The following is a 21,361-nucleotide window of genomic DNA, read 5'->3' as shown; positions in this document are numbered from 1 at the left end:
AAGTAAAATCAAACAAATGAAGTCTTATACCAAAATACAATGATTATCTTTGTTACTTTCCTATTGCTGTTACAAAATGCCATATAGTAAAGGCAACTTATAAAAGAAAGCTTTTAATTTAGGGGCTCTTGGTTCCAGAACAGTGGTTCCCAACCTTCCTAATGCTGCAGCCCTTTAATACAGTTCCTCAAGTTGTGGTGACTCCCACCATGAAATTATTTCATTGTTACTTCATAACTGTAATTTTGCTACTGTTATGAATCATAATATAAATATCTGATGTGCAGAATAGCTGGTATGTGACCCCCAAAGGGGTTGTGACCCACAGGTTGAGAACTGCTGTTCTAGAAGGTTAGAGTCTATGACCATTACGGCACGGAGCATCGCAACAGGCAGGCAGGCATGGTGCAGGAGCAGTAGCTGAAACCTTGAGACAACAACCATGAGAAAGAGAGAATGCCAACTGTAATGGCATGACTTTTGAAACCTCAAAGCCTACCTGCTATGACACACCTCCTCCAACTAAGCCACGCCTCCTAATCTTTCCCAAACTGTTCCACTGACTGCTGACCAAGTATCCAGATATGTGTGTCATTCTCATTCAGACTAGCACAAACTGATGTCAAAGGTCGTGTTTAACTCACTCCTTAAACAAAGAAGCAAAAATGTATCATAACAAAAGAAGTTTCCAAATGATGGGCATGTGCATGGAGCAGTAGTGTGGAAGTGAATTTGAAAATAGATGCAATGCTGGCCTCTTGAGCAGTGTAGAGGTGATTTTTATCTCTGCCAGACAAAATCCTGGGTTTCTCTGTGAATAAAAACCACTTGATGTCATCTATTTACTACAGAACTGATCAAAGGAAAGATGCAGACCCCTGTAGCACCAGATTGCTGGAGGGGTCCCATGAACATTATCCGGGAAATGAACTATTTTGTCTATTTCAAAAACTTGAAATTCAGGGAAGTATGTAACCAATTATTTTGAGTTAACTAAGACATGACAAGAACACAAGTGGGAAACTTAGCCTCAATACTTATCAGCTAGTTTTATGAAGTCGTGTCAGCTCTTTGAGTATAACCCTTTTCTGTGGGGTTAGGCTCACGGAGCAATAGTGAGGATGCGATTACATGACTAAAGGTCCCGATGTGACTCAGAGCCAGTCAGCGAGCAGGGCTATTGTGAACTTAATTATAGCTGACTGAACCAGCCCAGCAATAATCGCGGGTTTACTTTTGCCACGCCCATCACCCCAGGGAGAAGCTACATCCAGCAAGAGGATAAGCCCAGGGGAAGCGTGGGGCACTACTCCCACAGGGGACATGGAGGTTGTCACCCTGATTAGAGAAAGAAGGTGCTGGGGAGAGAGCACGGGGTGGGTAATGTCCACATCTGAGAGTTCTGGGATCCCCACCTCCTGGTCTGGCTTGACAGGATAGTACTCAGCTCTGAACTGGCTGAGTACTAGATCTTAGTACTGACCCTGTGGACTCAGCTGCTGGCTGTTGACAGCATGTGTTTGTCAGATCACCCGGATGCTGGTTGAGTACACTAAAGTTTAAGAATAATTACTGCAGAATAAGTAAAAAGCCTTTTGTTTTTAATTTCTAATCGGTTTGGGGTAAAATTGATAATAATTACATATATTGAAGGTAGACAAAATGATGTTTTGTTTTGGTGTTCATGTATATTTGTGAAGAAACTATCACAATCAAATAATTAGAGTGCGTGCACACGTGCATGCGTGAGTGTGTTGTGTGTGTGTGTGTGTGTGTGTGTGTGTGTGTGTGTGTGTGTGTGTGTGTGTAAAATTAGGACCCACTCTCTTGGAAAATTTCATGTATGCAGTCCTTTAGTTACTGTGCTGTTCATCAGGTCTCTAGAACTTTTTCATCTTATAACTGAAATTTGGACCCCGTGACCAAAGCCTTGTTTCTTCCATGCACTGATCTTTGGAATCCACAATCTACCCCTGCTCCTATGAGTTCAAACACTTCAGATTCCACATATGAGTGTGACAGCATGTCGCATCTTTCCTCCTGTGTCTGTCTTATTTCACTCAGCAGACTGTCCTACATATGTACATGCATGTAGGTGCATGCATGCTTCAAATGGCAGGATTTCCCTGATCAAGTGATACTCTTAAAGCATAGGGAAAGTATGAAGTGAGTGTCAGCAGCTAGTGTGCTAGGCAGCTTATGATGAGCAATTGAGGTGAGGCTGGAAGGCTGGAGGCAGGAGGGAGGTGGCAGCGTAAGTGTAGCCCACGGCAGGAAAGTGGGACCTTCACCAGAGTCCATATGAAGGACCCCTTACCATGACTATAAAAGGGAGCATTCAGTGACTCAGTGGAGAATGGGCTTTAAACTCTGAGAAGAGGGGATTGGAGATACCCTGATGCAAACAGGGGCAGGAAAATGGCTAGTTGGGAATTTGCTAGGTGACGGTGATATTTTAAAGGGATGCTTACTAGCAGGAGTGGGAAGACAGTCAAGCTCTAAGCTTGAGTGACAGGTCTGAATGTGAGGCACTCACAGCAACAATGTGAGCTTTTATGGAACAGATTCAAATAGAGCTCTTCTCTTTCCTTACTCCTTTACGCTGTCAGAACACACCATTCCACACACAAAGGACTCACGGGCCAGATGCCAACAGTATGGAATTGAAAATGAAGACATTTTATGCTTATGTTCAATCTTGCCTGGAACCAAATGGAAGAGCAGCATGAGCAGTCTGTTTCAAAGATCAAAACGCACAGGATAGCTGATAGAGTGATGTAACTTAATTATTTTGTTCTTTCTAGGCAGAGTGTAAAATCCTTAAGGGACAGGCAAGGTGTTTGGAAACTCACTTTCATTCCCCAGTGAGGTACTTGGTAAATGCTTAGTTCTTGAACTGAGGCTGAAGATGATCCCTAGGGACACAGTAGCATATGCTATCTCTACCCTGGAGTTGGCCTGTTTTCAGCAAGTTGCATTGGTTCAATTCCCGACTGCGCTAGCATCCTTCAAAGGGCTAATTAAGATACCTGGCTAATGTGGGAATTGTCTGGAAATTAAAAGTTAAATATACCCCAGTTCCCAGACTCAGTTGGCCCAATGGGAGACTTGCCAGGATTAGTTACACCCTTAACCAAAATTATTTATTCCCAACTGCTACCTTGGTTGGGATAGATTTACAGGGGCTTCCTGGGGAGACTGAGTGATTCTTTCGTGCCACACTTGCTTTTATCAATCCGCAAATGCCTTTTAAAGGAGATTTTGGTTTCAAGTGTTTAATTTGGGATATGTTCCAACTCTCAGCAAAAAAGAAACTCTATTGCAGCCTTTCAGATTATATAACAATTAAAATGTTTTGTTATTCACCACATAAACAAAAGATGTCAAGTTCCCGGAACACAAGTCTCCAGGTGAATTTCTCAACTTGAGACTGTACACATGCTCATGCAGGGTTTATGTACACTTGTATTGTTTGACATTCAGTAATGGATATTTTCATGTGGTATCGATGTCTGACAAACACCACAATCAAGGCAACGCAAGTGTTTAACTGAGTTTATGGATTCAGAAGGTTAGAGTCCATGCTCGTGAGAGGAACAGCTAAGAGCTCACCTCTTGTCGTTGACCATTTGCAGAATCTATGTGAATACCTTTTGTCCCTTTTCTGGGTTTAAATTTAACTTGATATTATGACAATTACATTATTTAGAGTAAGTTTACATTTTATGTCTGTTTTGTGTTATTTATGTCACTTAAGCTAATGAATTAAACTTCTTGTATTTTGCAGCTTTAGTATAAACAAATGCAAAGCAGATTCAAATGAATAGTCTCCCAAATGATGTACTTGAACTTTTGGATTGTGTCACACATACAAAGCATTGATAAATGTATTTATCTATTCAGCTGATAAATACTTGTGGAGCATCAACCATGTCTCTGATTTTGTCACAAAAGTCGGAAGCACAATGTAAAACAAAGCTTGATACAACTGTACTTGTGCTTTGGGTGTGGTGTGCGTACCTACAATCCCAGTGCCTTGACTAAATAACCTGCCAAGACCCTCTTATGCAAGGAAGGATTGATTTTAACTCACACTGTGAGCTACACTCAGTCACGACAGGGAAGTCACAGTGGCAGAAGTCATGGTTGTCATGGTTAGGAGGTGTAGAGTGATGAATGCTGATACTCAACAAGCCTTCTTTCTATACAGCTTTGGGACTCCAGCCTAGGGAGTGGAGCCGCCCACATCTAGGGTCGATCTTCCCACCTCAACCAAACCAATAAAGTGCCTCACAGACATGCCCAGAGCTTATTACCTAGGCTATTTTAGATCAAGTTGATGATTGAGATTAACTAACCATCACAATATTTTACCCCCAAACAATAATTCAAGTAATGAATTAGAAACTACAGATTACTTCTATAATCAGAGGCCATGGAAGAAATTCTGTCTGCTGTGGAATTGAGTTTAAGAACTCATTTAACTTAATCCCTGTTAGTCTAAAGAAGGAGGGATGCACCTAAGTGTCACGTGGGCTTTCTTAGAAGCTCATGTCAGCAGCAGGTGCAGCGTTTGTTTACTTCATGCCACCTGCAGCTTTGACCCACGGGAAGAGGCCTGTTTGTAGAAATTGACAAGAAATGCATGACTCGGGTAGTTCAATTGCTTGTGTTTTGTAATTGACGTTTTTACAAACAGAAGATGGTTCATTGCTTTTACGATTCTGTACTACTTTTTCCCGTCTTCCCCTTTTCCCAGGTTTTAGGGCAAAAGCCTGCACTCCCAGATGGGGATAACGATGATGATGCCCTGGCAGACATAAGCAACAGGAAGATGGCGAAGCTGTACATGGTGAGTCTGCTGGGGTGGGACTCTGAGTTCAGCACTGGGGAGGCTGTCTCCACTGGAGGAGGGAACTCACTTCGCCCTCACAGAGACTTATGTATGTACTACAATGTTCACTCCTGTAGCTTCCTGTTCTATTCATTAATGATAACGAAGTTACTGCTGTAACTTACACGATGGTTATATTTTGTTATGGTTATATTTTGATTTGGTATAGCTGATAAAATATTTCCTTTGTGGAATGAAACATTTGGTAAGCCTTTTCTTCTAAATTCTTGGTAAGATTGTAAAACCTTCATCTTTAGAATATCCTTTCACTACAAAGAGTGTTTCCTTTGTTCCAGGAGGGTGAACTCTACAGTCAGCTAGAGGGACACAGGGTGGAACCCGCCCTGAACCGGGTGCTGGCTGACCTAGTGACTGGGCCGGATACAGTCTTCTGAGTTTTCCAATGTGAAAGGGAAGGGGAGGAGAAGAGGGGAGGGGGGAGGAAGGAGGAGGGGGAAGGAGAGAGGAGCGGAGGAAGAGGAGGAAGAAAGTGGTTCTATTTGGTGATTATTCAGGTGTCTTGCAGCAATAGAATTTTGAATCTACTCTTGGTGAAATTGACAAAAGCCATAAAACAGGGCAGTGAAGGAGACTGTGAGGACGGGACTCCTCCTGTGTCCCTCCCCCTCCTACAACTTCCTAAGCAGGTCATTTGGAGCAGGTGGTAATCTCCCTGCACAATTTAGTGATATTGTCCTTTTCAACAAGAAGAGAAAAACTCATGTGGTAGTCTCTAAGGAACTTTCTTTCATTTTCTTTATTTAATTTTTTGAGACTGGGTCTCTCTGTGTAGTCCTGGGTGTCCTGGAATTCACTATGTAGACCAGGATGGCCTTGAACACATGGAGAGTCAGTCACCTGTTTCAGCCTCCTGAGTGCTGGGATTTAAAGGTGTGTGCCACCACACCCGGCCCTTCTCAGGAACTTTCTAGCTTACCAACTTCATAGTTCTGAATGAAGATGAATTACTAATTTATGTAACATAACTTCCTTTTTCTAATGGGGATGTGGCTTCTTTTCTTCCTCGACAATAAAGGAAAATATGATTTCATAATCATATCTGCTAAATACTGATATTTTTAACATGATCCATACAGACATTGTTAACTAAATAGTTTGTGACTTTATTACTCTTTTTATAGTCTAGCAAATGTCATTTGTTCCCCACCATTGATCAAAACTTCCCTCTTGGATAGCATTATGTATGAGTGAAATAGTTCAACGTAAGAAAGTATTAATCTTGAACCATGGCTCCCTCTAGTGGGCTATTGTATACTGTACAACTTAAGCTGTGTCATCCTGGAAATCATTTGGGGCCAACAAGACTGGCAAGCCAAATCCCTGTGCACACTCTCCTTGTGGTTGCAAAACTTGGTTGCTGATTGAATCTGGGTCTGGAGCCTTCATATTTAACAAACATGCAGCTGATCACCCTGCGCCCCCCAAGTTGACCATGAAAACCAACGCATTGCGATGGTTCGTGAATAAATATCACCTTTGTACAACCACCTACAAAACCTCCTTAAAGGCTTTATCTCCACCCGTGACAGAAAACAATTTACCGTGATGGTTTTCTGAAAGCATGGCTACATTTCAGGACTGGGATAGAAAGATCTGCAGCCATAAACTACACTCTATCAATGTTCTCCTCTGTACAGTGACTGCCGTCTAATAGGGACCCAGAGACTGAAGCCTAAATGAATTTATACTCTGCTCTGTGTGTTTATTATACATCAGCTTCTGAAAAGTTTGCTCTAAAATTTAAAATAAATGATCATGGAACAAAGGGGCCCAGGGAACTTAGCATGCACTAGCATTGTGAGAGCCCTTACGCATTGCGATTATCATCATGGTTTTCTGATGTTTTAGAGAGAGTGTCAAAATGTAACTTTCTGTTAGTAGTTCTTCTGCCTCTAAGAATAATTTTACAGAAGTGTTTGGGATACCGTTGGTTGGGCTCAGGGATGCTCTGTCTCTTGGTCTTGAGGCAGTTTTGCTCGTAAGGCTTGTGTTGTCAACGTGTGTAGTCCACTCTCGCTCTCACCACGGCACCATTTTAGAATGTCTGCTTCTTCCCAAAATGAAATCATGGAGTTCATGGCTTTTCTGTTAGGTTTCAGATGCAAGTGGATCCATGAAAGTGACTTTGGTGGCTGAAGAAAACCCCTTCTCCATGGCAACGTTGCTTTCTGAAGAATGCTTCATCTTGGACCACGGTGCTGCAAAACAAATTTTCGTATGGAAAGGTATAAGAGATGCCATTGATATGGTTGCTGTATTTCATGCTCATACAGATGCTTTCTTCCCCAGGAGGGCAAAGAAAACATCCTGATTTTAAAGCAAAGCACCCCTCTTGAGATACAGTGTGTAAATATCTCACCTAAGATGCAGCTAGTGGTCCGACGTTTGGAACTACTCAGCAAAGATTAGGGAGCTAAGGAAAGCATTTGAGTAACAGCAACATACATTGTTAAATATACTGTCAATTATTATGATATTAAATGTATTTAATGTACCAAGGAATTTGTTATTCTCCCATTGCTATATTTAAGTTAAATCACAACCACATTTATTTTTGGTATGTAAGTATTTCTTAATCATATAGTGTGTTCCCATCCAAGGAGGAGCCAGCTGGGCCCTGCTTGAATTCTGAGGTCAGATGAGATTGGGCGTGTTCAGGGTGATGTGGCCATGTACAGTGCAGTATAGTAATTTTGTAATTTCATCTGTAATTTTATCTCTTTATTTTTCATTTTAGGTAAAAATGCTAACCCACAGGAGAGGAAGACTGCAATGAAGACAGCGGAGGAGTTTCTACAGAAAATGAATTATTCTACCAATACTCAAGTATGTGTGAAAAGAAATCCCTAGAAAAACCGTTAAAACTTGAGAGTCATGACATCTTCACAAAGCTCATGAAAAGTTTGTTCCAAAATAGTGTGTGTCTGTGTGTGTGTGTCCGTGTCCGTGTGTGTGTGTGTGTGTGTGTGTGTGTGTGTGTGTGTGTGTGTGTGTAGCCATTCTCCAGTTGAGCATGGGCCATCCCTAGTAGTCTTTTTTTGAGGAACATTCTCAGAGAGTAGGCTACACAGAGCTGGGGATGTGACTGGTAGAGTGTTTGCCCAGCACACATGAAGCTCTGGACTCCATTTCCAGTACCATATGAAACTGGATGTGTGGTGGTGCACAGCTGTAATCGGAGCACTCGGCAGGTGCACGCAGGGAGATGGGTTCAAGGCCACTCTCAGCAGCGTAGAGAGTTTGAGGCCAGCCTGGGTTACATAAAAACCTATCTCACAAAACAAAAACTTGCACAAAGACTATCAACCACTCCTCAGTCTATTGTGGAGACTTGGGTAACACCCTCATCATATTTGGTTGCTTCCAGATTGGCTCAGACATTGACTAGCCACTCTTTTTCTCCATATATATCCCGGAACCAATAATAGAGTGGGATAATTTCTTCCCGCTCCCATCTCTTGTGAACCTAATGTGAACAAACATTGATTCAGTGGTAACATAGGAAGCCTCTTCTCATCTTCGTCTTTCACATTCAGGAGCAATGATGTTGGCAGTGAGAAAAACCTAGGTTGGATGCCTGTAGTTGCACAGACTTACGAAGTTGCAAGTGCAGTGATAGAAACAAGAACAGTATTCTTTCTCCTACTGGAGATATTCTTCTGTCTCTTATTTTCCCATTGATTATTATTTTGAATTGCAGATTCAGGTTCTCCCTGAAGGTGGTGAAACACCGATTTTCAAACAGTTCTTTAAGGACTGGAAGGATAAAGACCAGAGCGATGGCTTTGGGAAGGTCTACATCACAGAGAAAGTGGCTCGCATACAGCAGGTCCCATTTGATGCATCCAAACTGCACACTTCTCCCCAGATGGCAGCCCAGCACAACATGGTGGATGATGGCTCTGGCACAGTGGAGGTATTTTTACATCTGTCTCTTTCCATTGGTGTTTTTATCGGCCTCGTTGTAGCACTGTCTGGGAGTGGAGGGATACAGCTGTGGCCATCTTTAAACCCTTTTAAGAGGTGAATTTTACTTGGTAAGGAAGGTGACCCCAAACTACACACTGAGTCGCAACTACACACTGAGTCGTGGAGTTACAGCTGGAGAGCTGTTGCTCGGCTTCAGGCCCATGTGCACATGTGCGTGCTGACATTAAGGTGGTGGATGCAGCAGCGTTTTCTATCAGAAAGTCTGTATCTGGGGTTGTACAAGGTTGTACTCAGAACGTACCATCCATTTCTTCTTCCCCCTACCTATTGGAAGCATTCATGAAACAAAATGAGCTCAAAGCAGATCTTTTCTGAGCAGTCAACTTGAATGTATTGATTGTGACAGTTTAGATCAAAATTGCTACAACTCTCCTAATTGTTTTAAATTCAAATCTCTTCAAACTCAGTCCACTCTCCATTGATCTAACTTAGTGGGGCCTGGATAATATAATCCCTCCTCTGAAGTATCTTCATGGCCCTGCAGCCTTTCTGGAGGCTTTCCTCCTTGCTGGAACCTCCAGGATCGGAGCCTTGGCCTCCTCTTGCCGTTTGAGGCATCCCCACTCCTCATGAACTGTTGTCAAGCCATCCCTTTCCTAGCAGCTCCATCCAGTATCAGCTACACCTCTCCTGAGGAGCCAGCCGTGGGCACTGAAAAGGCTTTTCTCCGTGCTTGGAAGTGATACTTTTCACAGATTTTATCCCAGATGTATCATAGCATTGCTGTTTACTAACAGATTTCTCCTAGACCTCTCATCAGTTTTTTTAAGTACAAGAGTTAAGTACTTCATATTTACATTCCTAGGTCTTAGTTGATAAATTTAGAAATTAAGTTTTCCTCTTTTCAAAGAACTGCGTAGGTGTTGGGGGGTGGGAAATGACAAGATCATAAATGTTCTGATGCCACCATCAAAGGGGGTCAACTTCCTGTTTGCAGCTCGTCCTGCTTGGGTATCCTCTCTGAAGTTCAACACAGGCAGCTTGCCTAGAATGCACTTGAGCAGACGGAGCTCCTCGGCACCCACTATGACTACAGTGCCATCTTTAGCTCTGGCCACAGCTTCTCAGAGAAGGGCTCCTATGCCACACTAGGGATGCTAACCCACAGTGTGTAGCTTGAGTTTTCCTGCCTGGCCCACACTCAGGACAAATCTCTCTCACCTGCCAGTCCCACAGCTGCTCAGACCCAACCAAGTAAACACAGAGACTTATATTGGTTACAAACTGTATGACCATGGCAGGCTTCTTGCTAACTGTTCTTACAGCTTAAATTAATCCATTTCCATTAATCTATACCTTGCCACATGACTCATGGCTTACCGGCATCTTCACATGCTGTTTGTCATCGTGGCGGCTGGCAGTGTCTCTCTGACTCAGCCTTCCACTTCCCAGCTTTATTCTCCTCCTTGTCCCGCCTACACTTCCTGCCTAGCCAATGGCCAATCAGTGTTTTATTTATTGACTAATCAGCAACACATTTGCCATACAGAACATCCCACAGTCACAGTGGCTCTGTTTAGGCTCTTGGGGTTGGTGAGGCTGTGTTGCTGAGCCCTCTGGTCTCTAGAGGGATGGCACAGGAACAGAAGCCCTGCACTGTTCCTCATGATTGCTCACCCCACATTCCAAAGCCAGTCCTGTCTGCCCCTCGCCACCTCCCCCGCACTCACGTTGGAGGAATTGTGCCGCAGGTGCACAGTGAAATGCCTGATGGCTTCTTCATCACTGGCCTTTTCACAAATGACGAAAAAATATTTTACTCTAAAGTTGAAGCATATTTCTGAGCTGAATTGTAGTTTTTATTGTAGTAGTACCGTATTATTTTCATGAATTTAAAGAGACACCCAGATGTACACACACACATACACACACACACACACACACACACACACACACACACACACACACACACCAATGGTCTCAGAACTACTGGACTTGGTAGCACATGCTCGTAATCTTAGTTCTTACCAGGTTAACACAGAAGAATCTTAAATTCAAGATCAACCTGGGATACATAGTGAAATCCTGTCTCAAAACAAAATGACAATAAAATTTAAAAACAGAACCATCAGCAACAAAATCCTCAGAACTGACTAAATATTGAGGAGGAAGCAAAAGAAACAGAAGCTTTTAAAAGTCAAGAAATTGTCAGATTTGTTAATCTTCTTGCTTTTGCTTGATTATAAACTGGTTAGAAAAATAATTTAAACATTGCTTGATAATGAGTCACAAGTGGAAACTATTTATGGTTTATGAGTAGTAGTTGAGGTCAGTGAACGTGTAACAGTTTATGTCTATTCTGTCTCTTTCAGATCTGGCGTGTGGAGAACAGTGGCAGGGTCCAGATCGACCCAAACTCCCATGGCGAGTTCTATGGTGGTGACTGCTACATTATCCTCTACACTTACCCCAGGGGGCAGATCATCTACACGTGGTGAGTCCTGGCAGAGCCCAAGTGCCACACACAGGTCATGCTCCACATGACTGACCTCCACAGAGCATGAGGTAGAATCATCCCTTGATTACAGAAGGCAACTGTACTCAGATCTTGTGTACTTTGGGGACGATTTCCCAAAATAACAGGCAATAGACAGACACGATTACTTAGCAAAGTCATATAAAGGGCCAAAGCCCGGTTTCTTTAGAATGGAGATGGAGATGTCCACTCTATGTATTTCTAGAAATCCACAGGGCAATCCAGAATTAGTACCCAACAAAACACCTATAGCTTTGATTGCTCTGCTTGTGCTGTCACTTCTTTTTGGTATTTCATGGTATCTTAAGTCTCCTTTTGAAGTGGTTTCATGAGATGGTGTTGAATGTTAACTCAAACCGGTGTGATTTGCTTACATTCCTCTAGGCAAGGAGCAAAAGCGACAAGAGATGAGCTGACCATGTCTGCGTTCCTGACTGTTCAGTTGGATCGGTCCCTTGGAGGGCAGGCTGTGCAGGTCGGTAGGCTTTGCCTTCCCAACTCACACAACTCCAGATTCGTCTGGCCCACTTCCTAGTGAAAGTTCACTTCCCACAGTCAAAGGGATTTTGAAATTTTTATGCCGATTTATTTTTATTTTGAAATTCAAATATTTCATAACACACTGGTTATCTCAGATTCTAGAGAAGAGTAAGTCACCAAAGGCAAAATAAAAACAGAAAACTAATAATTTCAGAGTCTGAGAAGAAAGCAGAGGGACTCTTCTCTTTAGAATCCACCATATGTCACAGTCAGTAGACATTTACAGCTATGAACAAAGAGTGATAATAGACAGAACTACGTGTTATGTGCACATCCTAACCCTGAGGCCCTGTGAAAATGTTATGTTATAAAGCAGAGGAGAATTAAAATCGGAGACAAAAATCATAATTGCTCATCATCTGGCCTCAAGTTAGGGAGATGATCCAGGATTCCTGCATGATGCAAAGCATTGATCAGGGTCCTCAGGAATCAACTAGTGAGACAGGCAGAGTGAGAAGGATGTAGTGTGGTGAAGATTCCATGGCCAACTGCTGGCTTTAGTGGAGAAAGAGACCCAGAAAGGAATAACGCAACCACTGGGAGCTGAAAAGGGCAAGGAAAAAACATCCTAGAGTCCCTTCGGGTCTTAGTTCTATTGCATGAGGAGACACCATGACCAAGGTAATTTATAAAAGGAAGCATTTGACAGGGGGCTGGTTTACAGGTTCAGAGGGTTAGTCCGCGATCATCATAGGGGAGCATGGCAGCAGACAGGCAGTCACGGCGCTGGAGCAGGAGCTGAGAGTTTGCATCCTAGCACACAGGCAGTAGTCAGAGAGAGCGAGACTGGACCTCAACGCCCATCCCCAGTGACACACCTCCTCCAACAAGGCCACACTTCCTAATTCTTCCCAAACAGTTCCACTAACAGCAGACCAAGCATTCAAAGATATAGCCCATGGAGGCTATTCTCATTCGAATTACCATACTGCACTAGCCAGGTACTAGCTTAGTGACTAAACTCTTGTAGATTTTAACCCAGTGACTAAATTAGGGCAATAACTCGCTTCAAATTTCTAGGCTAGTGTAAGATGATGAATTTATATGTGATAAATTGCTGCAGAAGCAACAGAAATGACACAACAGTCCAGAGTAAGCACAACTGAATAATTTTCATAAAAAACCATACACAATATTTTATACATTTTCATAAAAAACATAGAACAATATTTTATACATTCTCAGTCAAAGGGATCCGTAAATCATGGTTCACACAGGCAAGCTGAAATCAACCTTGGCAGATACATAGATCCATATTTTCTCTTTTAGGGACCAGAATCTTCTGGCCAAAAACAGTGTCAGAAAAGGGAAAAGGACAGAAGTGGGTAGGGAGGGGAGAGAACAGAGGAAAGCAGGGAAGGGAGAGGAATGGGGGAAGGGGACAGACACAGAGGAAGAGACGTGGTTCCAGGGAGGGAAGAGATGGACCCTGCATTCGGTATTTCTGAAAATGAAAAACAAATTGTTGAGAATGACTGAACCCTGAGCCAAAATGACTGACACGCACACACACACACACACACACACACACACACACACACACGCTGTGTCTACGAGAGGAGCAACAGCTAACGTTTGACAGTAAGCAGACAGTATCAGCACCTAGGTGGATTTCTCTGCTGTGTCTAAGAGGCCGTTTCCAGCGGGTTTCGGTATCAACGTTCTTTCTTCAGTTCTGCTTTTCCTCTAATGTTGGAGTGTCGTCTGCCACGACTCAGGACCGGTGTTAGTGACCACAGGAAATGTGTGGTCTGCCTGTTCAGCCCCTTCCTCTCTGCCTGCTGTGTTTCTGTCTACTCTTGTTATCTGCAGAGTGGCACCTGCTTGTTCCTAGCTGGAGATCTCCGGAGATCTCTGTCTCTCTCTCCTGTTTCCTCTCTCTTTATAATCTGGTTGCTTACCCTACCACCATTCTTGGGTAGGTTTTGATGCTATTTGTTCCCATGTGCTGGGAAAAACATCTAGATGGTTCCATTGGCCTGTTTATGATGGTTCTGATTCAGCATCGTGAAGTGTTCTCTTCAGAAGGATGTATCAGCTTAGCTACCTCATGTCTCATGTCAGATGAGCTCACGTTCTATGTGGCATAAAAAAATGTTTTTTGGTTTTTTGTTTTGTTTTCTTTTGTTTTCTCCAGAACAGATACAGGGGTACACAGAGAAACCCTGTCTCAAAAATTAAAAAAAAAAAAAAAGGTTTTGTGTTTGTTTGCTTGCTTGTTTTTCAAACCCTTATAAATGCTTTGGTTTTCAAGTGTAGTAATTAAGCAGAGAGATGATTCGGATTTAGAACGTAAGATGGGGATGTGGAGGCTGAACTTGGTCTTTAGCTGGTTTCTTTCCATCTTGGTAAGAACAAACAGATATATAAAGCAAGCTGGCTCTGTGTATAAAGGACACATGAGCCAAGTTTATAAAAAAAAACCCAATTAACAAAATTTTTGGATTCTTTAGGTGCATGCTGCTCCATTCCTAATCAAGTATTTCATTCATTGGAATGTAATATTTATAGCTAGAAGAGATATCACCTATGTTGTGTAGTTGAGCTTAAAGCTGTTTCTCACAAACGATTCAAATGTTTGCAGCTGCACACTGTGCTTCGAGAGTTCACAGAACAGTACATGATACACAATTAACGAGTTTCCAGGAATTAGCCAGCTGAATCCTACAGTGGATGAAATACTAATTTCTTATTGAATTACTAGATGGCAGTGGTTCACAGTAATTATTTTTGAATAGCTGAAGTTCTGCATTGCTCTTGTATTTTTGGTGGAGCATCTTGGCAGTATTTAAGCAACTTATTACACAATTTAATCCACTTTTTTCCCTCTCCAATCTCCTTCAGAGGAAAGTGTGGACCTTAATCAGTGCCCCTTCCTGCCATGGGCAATTGCTGTTTTTTGAAGGCTATGTGACATATTAGTGGTTTTCAGGACCCCTCCGACACTTTCCACACTGTGCGACCAACTGGAAGACGCTTCATAAGTAGCTGCTCACCCATTTGGGTGTGCACTTGTTGAACCACATTCACGAAGTCAGTTATTTTCAGTATTCCCCAGGCCCCTATGGTTGGGCATGCCTCCGAATTTCCATTTGCCTGGCCTCTGGAAACTCTTATTCATACTCTGTTCCCCTGCCCTGTGCACCCAGGTCCGTGTCTCTCAAGGCAAAGAGCCCGCTCACCTCCTGAGTTTGTTCAAAGACAAACCACTCATTATCTATAAGAACGGAACATCCCGGAAAGGGGGACAGACACCCGCTCCCCCTACTCGCCTCTTTCAAGTCCGGAGGAACCTGGCATCTATTACCAGAATTGTGGAGGTAAGGCTATGCATTCTGTAAATATGCTCTGGGTGTGGACTTTCCAGCACGCCTGGTTGTTAGGAGTATTGGCCTGTATACCCTGGCAAGGATGCCTTTTACTTCAACAACATGAAACACTAGAAGAAGAGACACTGAATGAGAGGGCAGCTCAGCTTTTCAACTGCACCGAACCCAAACTGAGTTTTGGAGTATCATAGCCAGTGAAGCTGGCAAGGGGCTCGGAGCAGCTACAGCTCCATCTTGAAAGGTCTCTGGTAGGATTGTGAGGCATGGTCAGAGGACCATGAGACCTGGGGACATCTAAGAAAGCCCTCTGAACAAGAAAATCTGGCCACACTGGAGTAATCTGTCACACCTTGAATTCTAGTCGCCATTGAAATCCAGGTCTCTCTCAGCACTCCATTGCTCTGGGTCTCCCCAGATCTAGAGCTGTTTTTTAAACCCTTTCAGTTTTTAGGAGCCACTCTGGCAAGCTCTGAAAATTCAGCTATCTTTCCTCAATCTACTAGCAACCTCTCTGAGACTCCTCCTGCTTCATCTCTGGCTGTCCTCTGAGGACTGACTCCAGCAACCCTCTTCAATGGAAGCTGTAATTCCTCTCAGTTTCCACTCACTAGAACCCCACATCCCCACCCCGATGGGGCTGGGCAAGGTAATGCCCTTGTTCACTCAGCCCCCCCCATTTCTCTTATTATTATGGTGCCCCCCACTTTCCCCACCAAAGCAGCCTTTCCCCTGTGGTCCCTCCCCCACAACCCTCTTCTGCTGAGAAGCTGGTCCTTCCGTGTCATTGTGGCGGCCTCAGCCATGGCCTCTGTCACTTTCATCCTGTCTTTTTTCTTCCAACAATCTCCTGCACCTCAGTTCCTCTCTCTCAAAGAGAACATAAATGTAATCACACAGAGATCACCATATCTGCTCTCCCACAATTTCACTATCTACATCTGTACGTAGATATTGTCTTCTCTTCTGATTTATGAAATAATTAAATTTTTTCTATTTGTATTTTTAAAGTAATTCATATATTAGTAACATAAAAGTGATGAGCTGTTTTATCAATTAATATCAATGTTACTCATGAAGTATATATCTTACAATGATTTGCTAAATTGATACTTATTACATGGAATAAAAAAGTATGGCTCCTATCCAAAGCCAAATTGCTCCAGCCCCTGTTCTACTACTCTGCCTTCGATCCCCTCTCTGATTTGCTTAGACTCTTCCTTTGATTTCGAATGCCCAAGTACATACTATACTCCATCCTGACTGCAGGCAGCAGATCCCCATGCACATACTATACTCCATCCTGACTGCAGGCAGCAGATCCCCATGCAGTTCTTCTTCTTGCAGTCCATCCTGACCGCAGGTACAATCTCCTTCCTCGTATCTATGACTAGTTATTCTTGTATCCTGAATCATTTACTTTGAAACCAGATGTGTTTGAAAGCAAATTCTTTAGAAACTGTGTTTTGCTTTCTCCAGAGTTTCTCTGGGATCCATCATTGTTGTCCTTCTAAGAGCCCACATTCTTTTTTTTTTTTTTTTTTTTTAATTTATTTTGCAATACAATTCAGTTCTACATATCAGCCACGGATTTGCTTGTTCTCCCCCCTCCCGTCCCCCTCACCTTCCCCCCAACCCCCCCCCCCCCATTCCCATCTCCTCCAGGGCAAAGCCTTCCCCACAGACTGAGGTCAACCTGGTAGACTCAGTCCAGGTAGGTCTAGTCCCCTCCTCCCAGGCCGAGCCAAACAATCCTGCATAGGCCCCAGGTTTCAAACAGCCAACTCATGCAATGAGCACAACAAAATCAAAGAAAAAAAACCATATGATCATCTCACTGGATGCAGAAAAGGCATTTGACAAAATCCAACACCCCTTCATGATAAAGGTATTGGAGCGATCAGGAATACAGGGAACATACCTAAACATAATAAAGGCAATTTACAGCAAGCCAACAGCCAACATCAAATTAAATGGAGAGAAACTCAAAGCAATTCCACTAAAATCAGGAACGAGGCAAGGCTGTCCACTCTCCCCATACTTATTCAATATAGTACTTGAAGTTCTAGCCAGAGCAATAAGACAACATAAGGAGATTAAGGGGATACAAATTGGAAAGGAAGAAGTCAAGCTTTCCCTATTTGCAGATGACATGATAGTATACTTGAGCGACCCCAAAGATTCCACCAAGGAACTGATACAGCTTATAAACACCTTCAGCAACATAGCAGGATACAAGATCAACTCAAAAAAAATCAGTAGCCCTCCTATATACAATGGACAAAGAAGCGGAGAAGGAAATCAGAGATACATCACCCTTTACTATAGCCACAAATGACATAAAATACCTTGGGGTAACACTAACCAAGCAAGTGAAGGACCTATATGACAAGAACTTTAAGTCCCTGAAAAAAGAAATTGAAGAAGATGTCAGAAAATGGAAAGATCTCCCATGCTCATGGATAGGCAGGACTAACATAGTAAAAATGGCAATCTTACCAAAAGCAATCTACAGATTCAATGCAATCCCCATCAAAATACCAACACAATTCTTCACAGACCTGGAAAAAATAATACTCAACTTCATATGGAAAAACAAAAAACCCAAGAGCCCACATTCTTGATAGCCTGAACACGGTAAGCCAGGTGAATGAGAACACCTGCCACAGGAATTCACCACAGTCAACTTGAACTATTTATTGGGCATATTTTTCTGATGCGGCAACTGTTTCACCACATTTCCTGAATGTTCTTCCAAAAATCCAGCCACCCCTCCAGGGTGGTTTTGTTGGGATTTACTCTGTCTGGCCTCTAAGCACCTAAGTGTTCCAGGCCAGGATGATCTTATGTGGTCACGTCATTTAAATTTGGCCTCCATATTAATCTTACCTGCAGGACTCTTGGCACAGATTATCATGTATTCAATCATAACTATTTTTTAAAAACCCATTATATTGACAGTGGAGTTCTCTGTGGACACTCACTTGATTTTACACGGAAGAGCCGAACATAATGTTCCACTGTGTTGGCTTTGGCAGCACATATACTATAAAGTTGGAATGATCCAGAGATTAGTGTAATCTTCCACTGTTCAACTCCTGGTCTCCTCCATAGTCGGCCTTTCTTTAGGAGGTATCCTCAGCTGAATTCAGTGCATCACCCCACTTCCTTGCCGCATCCTCTCCAGTTTCTCTGACATGTCAGTCATGATGATCTTATGTGACCTTCTGTCTTGTCTCCTGGGAAGCTGATACTTCCTAAACACTAGAGGGTTCTCCTCCCCGGTCTCACACCAATCTGGGCACCAGCCTCTTGTCATCTATCTTCATATTCCTGGCTGCTTCTTCTGCGTTAGAAAGGAAACATACAGATATACCAGAAGTCCTGAAATCCAGACCTGGCTGCTAGCGTTCTCCATCATCTCACCTGATGATTTCCTTGCTTGGTCCAGGAGGCCTCATTCCTGCTGAAAGTGAACAACTGTACTTCTCGGAGTGCTACCAATCCCGCTCCAACAGCCGTTCTTCTTCCCTCTAGCTTTTCTTCCAAAGTCAGACCCTTACAAACTGGCCAGATCCATCTCTCCTGCTAAAGGTGCCTTGATCTGGACAGTCCAGTGAGGTGGGCCAGGCAGCATCACTCGGCACAGTGTGTCACCCCAGCCTTCTTGATGTGTTCTCAACTGTGGTCTCAGTTGGCCAGACTCCTGTTTTCCTCATCCCTCCTGGTTGCTCTGTCTCAGTCTTGTATACTGGTTGTTCCTGGTCTCCCTGGGAGTCATATCATAGTCAGCATCACAATTGCTTAGAAAATCACGCACAGCTATATGATGACTGTGTGTCCAGACCACTTCTCACAGATGTGGTTACGATGTCACAAACCACAGAGTCTTAGGTCCAAGCCCATCCTAGAATGCTCATGATCATGGCCAGGCCAGAGATGGCATGGGTCTTGTCCCTGCCTGGTGTTTCCATAGGCCACACCCACAGGTCAGTGTCTAACCCTGAGCGCCCTCATCTGGGGACACAGGAATCCAAATTGCACTTGGCAGACCGGAGGTAGTGTCTGCAGCTTCTGGTGACTAGAAAGGTGTGTGCCCGCGCTGCTTTCTGTCCCTACACAGATCTATAATTTGAGCTAGCATTTATCTGAGACAGAAAACGACTCAAGTCACCTCTTTGTCCTGTCTGTTTTATGGGTTTGGGGGATCCCTCTCTTTAGTGGGGAGGAAGAGGGACCAGCTTTGCTTTGTTTAACATTTGACACTGCACCCTCTGTTCATGTGTCACGTGTCTTGTTCCCTGAAATATCTCTGAATATTGTTTGTATTACTTTGTCAAGTCCTCAGTTGGGTTGTTTTTGCTCTTTAATTTTTGTGTTTGTCTGTGTGAGAATCTGCTGTTTGTCTGCCATGTTTGGTAACCAGAAGGGAGTGTTGGACCTCCTGGAGCTGGAGGTATAGGCAATTGGGAGCTGCCTGTTGTGAGTGCTGATGACCCAGCTCAAGTCCTCCAGGAGAGCAGTGTGGGCTCTTAACCACTGAACCGACTCGCGACCCTCGTGCCTTGCTACTGAGCAGGAGTCTTCTGTGTAGCTTAGGCTAGACTTTTCAGGATTCTTCTGCTTCAGCCCCTAGAGTGCTAGAATTACAGGTGTGAACTACCATGTCTGGCCAAAACCCTCAATTCTTGACTGATGGCTTGCTTATTTATTTATTTTTAATTAATTAATTAATTAATTAATTTTGAGACAGGGTCTCTCCGTGTAGTCTTTGCAGCCCTGAAAGGTCTATGTAGTTCAGGCTAGCCCTGAATTCACAGAGATCAGACTGCTTATACCTCTTGAGTGCTAAGATTAAAGGCTTGGGATACCACATTCTGCCATTTTTTTTCCCTTTTTTTAATTAAGAAAAATTTTTCATTCATTTTTACACACCAATCAAAGATCCCCCTCTTCCCTCCTTCCACCCCCCCCAGCCTCCCTCTCCCAACCCACTCCCCTCTCCCACCCACAAGAAGGCACAGCCTCCCATGGGGAGGCACATCCAGTAGAGACTCTGCCAATGTTTAAACCCTGCTCTGCTGCTTGAAGGCAGCTGAACGTCATGGGGGCATGGACCAAGGTGTCTGTACTCCAGTGTTTCAGGTATCTATTGCATCTCTGTCTTGAATTAATTTCCTGGCATTAGGAAGAAGGTTCTAGATGGCTCTGCATAGCCTCAACAGTGAATTTGAATCATTGTGTTATTTTTCCCTCACGCTCTAGGTTGATGTTGATGCAAATTCATTGAATTCTAATGACGCCTTTGTTCTAAAACTGCCACAAAACAATGGCTTCATCTGGATAGGAAAAGGTGCTACTCAGGAGGAGGAGAAAGGAGCAGAGTATGTGGCTGATATTCTGAAGTGCAAAACAGCAAGGATTCAGGAAGGCCAAGAACCAGGTGTGTGCTGTGGGACCAAGGTCACCGCTTTTATATTCAGTGTGCTTAATTGACTTCTTTCAATAATCTTTTTTTTTTTTTTTTTTTTTTTTTGCATCATTAGAGTTGTGTAAGGATGCCTCCTTTAATTGCAAAAGTGTAGATGGCATCTGGTATAATTAAGTTAGAATGAGATAATATTGCCATTAATGTAAAATCCTACAAAGCATGTTCTCCTGAATATGCATTGGCTAACTCATTGTGTGTTCCGTAGAGGAGTTCTGGAACTCTCTTGGAGGGAGAGGAGACTACCAGACCTCACCATTGCTAGAAACACGGGCTGAAGACCACCCACCTCGACTTTATGGCTGCTCCAACAAAACCGGAAGATTCATTGTAAGTGTCTTAAATAGATTGAGCCTAATGTTAGGCATTCTGTGCTGGCTCTAAGGACTTCCAGATGTGTGAGTGCTGTGAGTCCCAGGTTAGCTTCTCTGTAAACTTCGGGTGATAATCTTCACTCCATACAGGTTAGTTTAAGGCCCAATGATGTGAGAGATGCAGAAACATCTAGAAAATTCTAAAGTAATATATAAAGCAAAATGCCCTTAAAAATAACTACTTCATACCTGTATCAGCATTTAGTTTCTCTTGTGGGTGGCTAGTTCTGTTCATTTAGTAATTAGATATTT

At 43.2% G+C, this 21,361-nt stretch overlaps 1 protein-coding gene across 1 annotated transcript in view; it reads left to right on the top strand.

Moving 5' to 3' along the window:
- Positions 1–21,361, top strand: part of Scin (scinderin) — a 90,362-nt gene that overhangs the window by 51,877 nt on the left and 17,124 nt on the right. The window contains exons 5-13 of the mRNA XM_052738167.1: positions 4,760–4,852; positions 7,008–7,140; positions 7,653–7,741; positions 8,616–8,831; positions 11,218–11,339; positions 11,766–11,856; positions 15,071–15,241; positions 20,513–20,690; positions 20,944–21,065. Coding sequence (XP_052594127.1) covers positions 4,760–4,852; positions 7,008–7,140; positions 7,653–7,741; positions 8,616–8,831; positions 11,218–11,339; positions 11,766–11,856; positions 15,071–15,241; positions 20,513–20,690; positions 20,944–21,065 — 1,215 coding nt within the window. The remainder of the gene's footprint in view (positions 1–4,759; positions 4,853–7,007; positions 7,141–7,652; positions 7,742–8,615; positions 8,832–11,217; positions 11,340–11,765; positions 11,857–15,070; positions 15,242–20,512; positions 20,691–20,943; positions 21,066–21,361) is intronic.

This window comes from Peromyscus californicus, unplaced genomic scaffold, assembly GCF_007827085.1.
Source record: "Peromyscus californicus insignis strain IS unplaced genomic scaffold, ASM782708v3 Scaffold_15__1_contigs__length_86483966, whole genome shotgun sequence".
Taxonomy (NCBI): Eukaryota; Metazoa; Chordata; class Mammalia; order Rodentia; family Cricetidae; genus Peromyscus; species Peromyscus californicus.
Note: the sequence above shows the minus strand (reverse complement) of the source record. Positions and strands in the feature narration are given on the sequence as shown.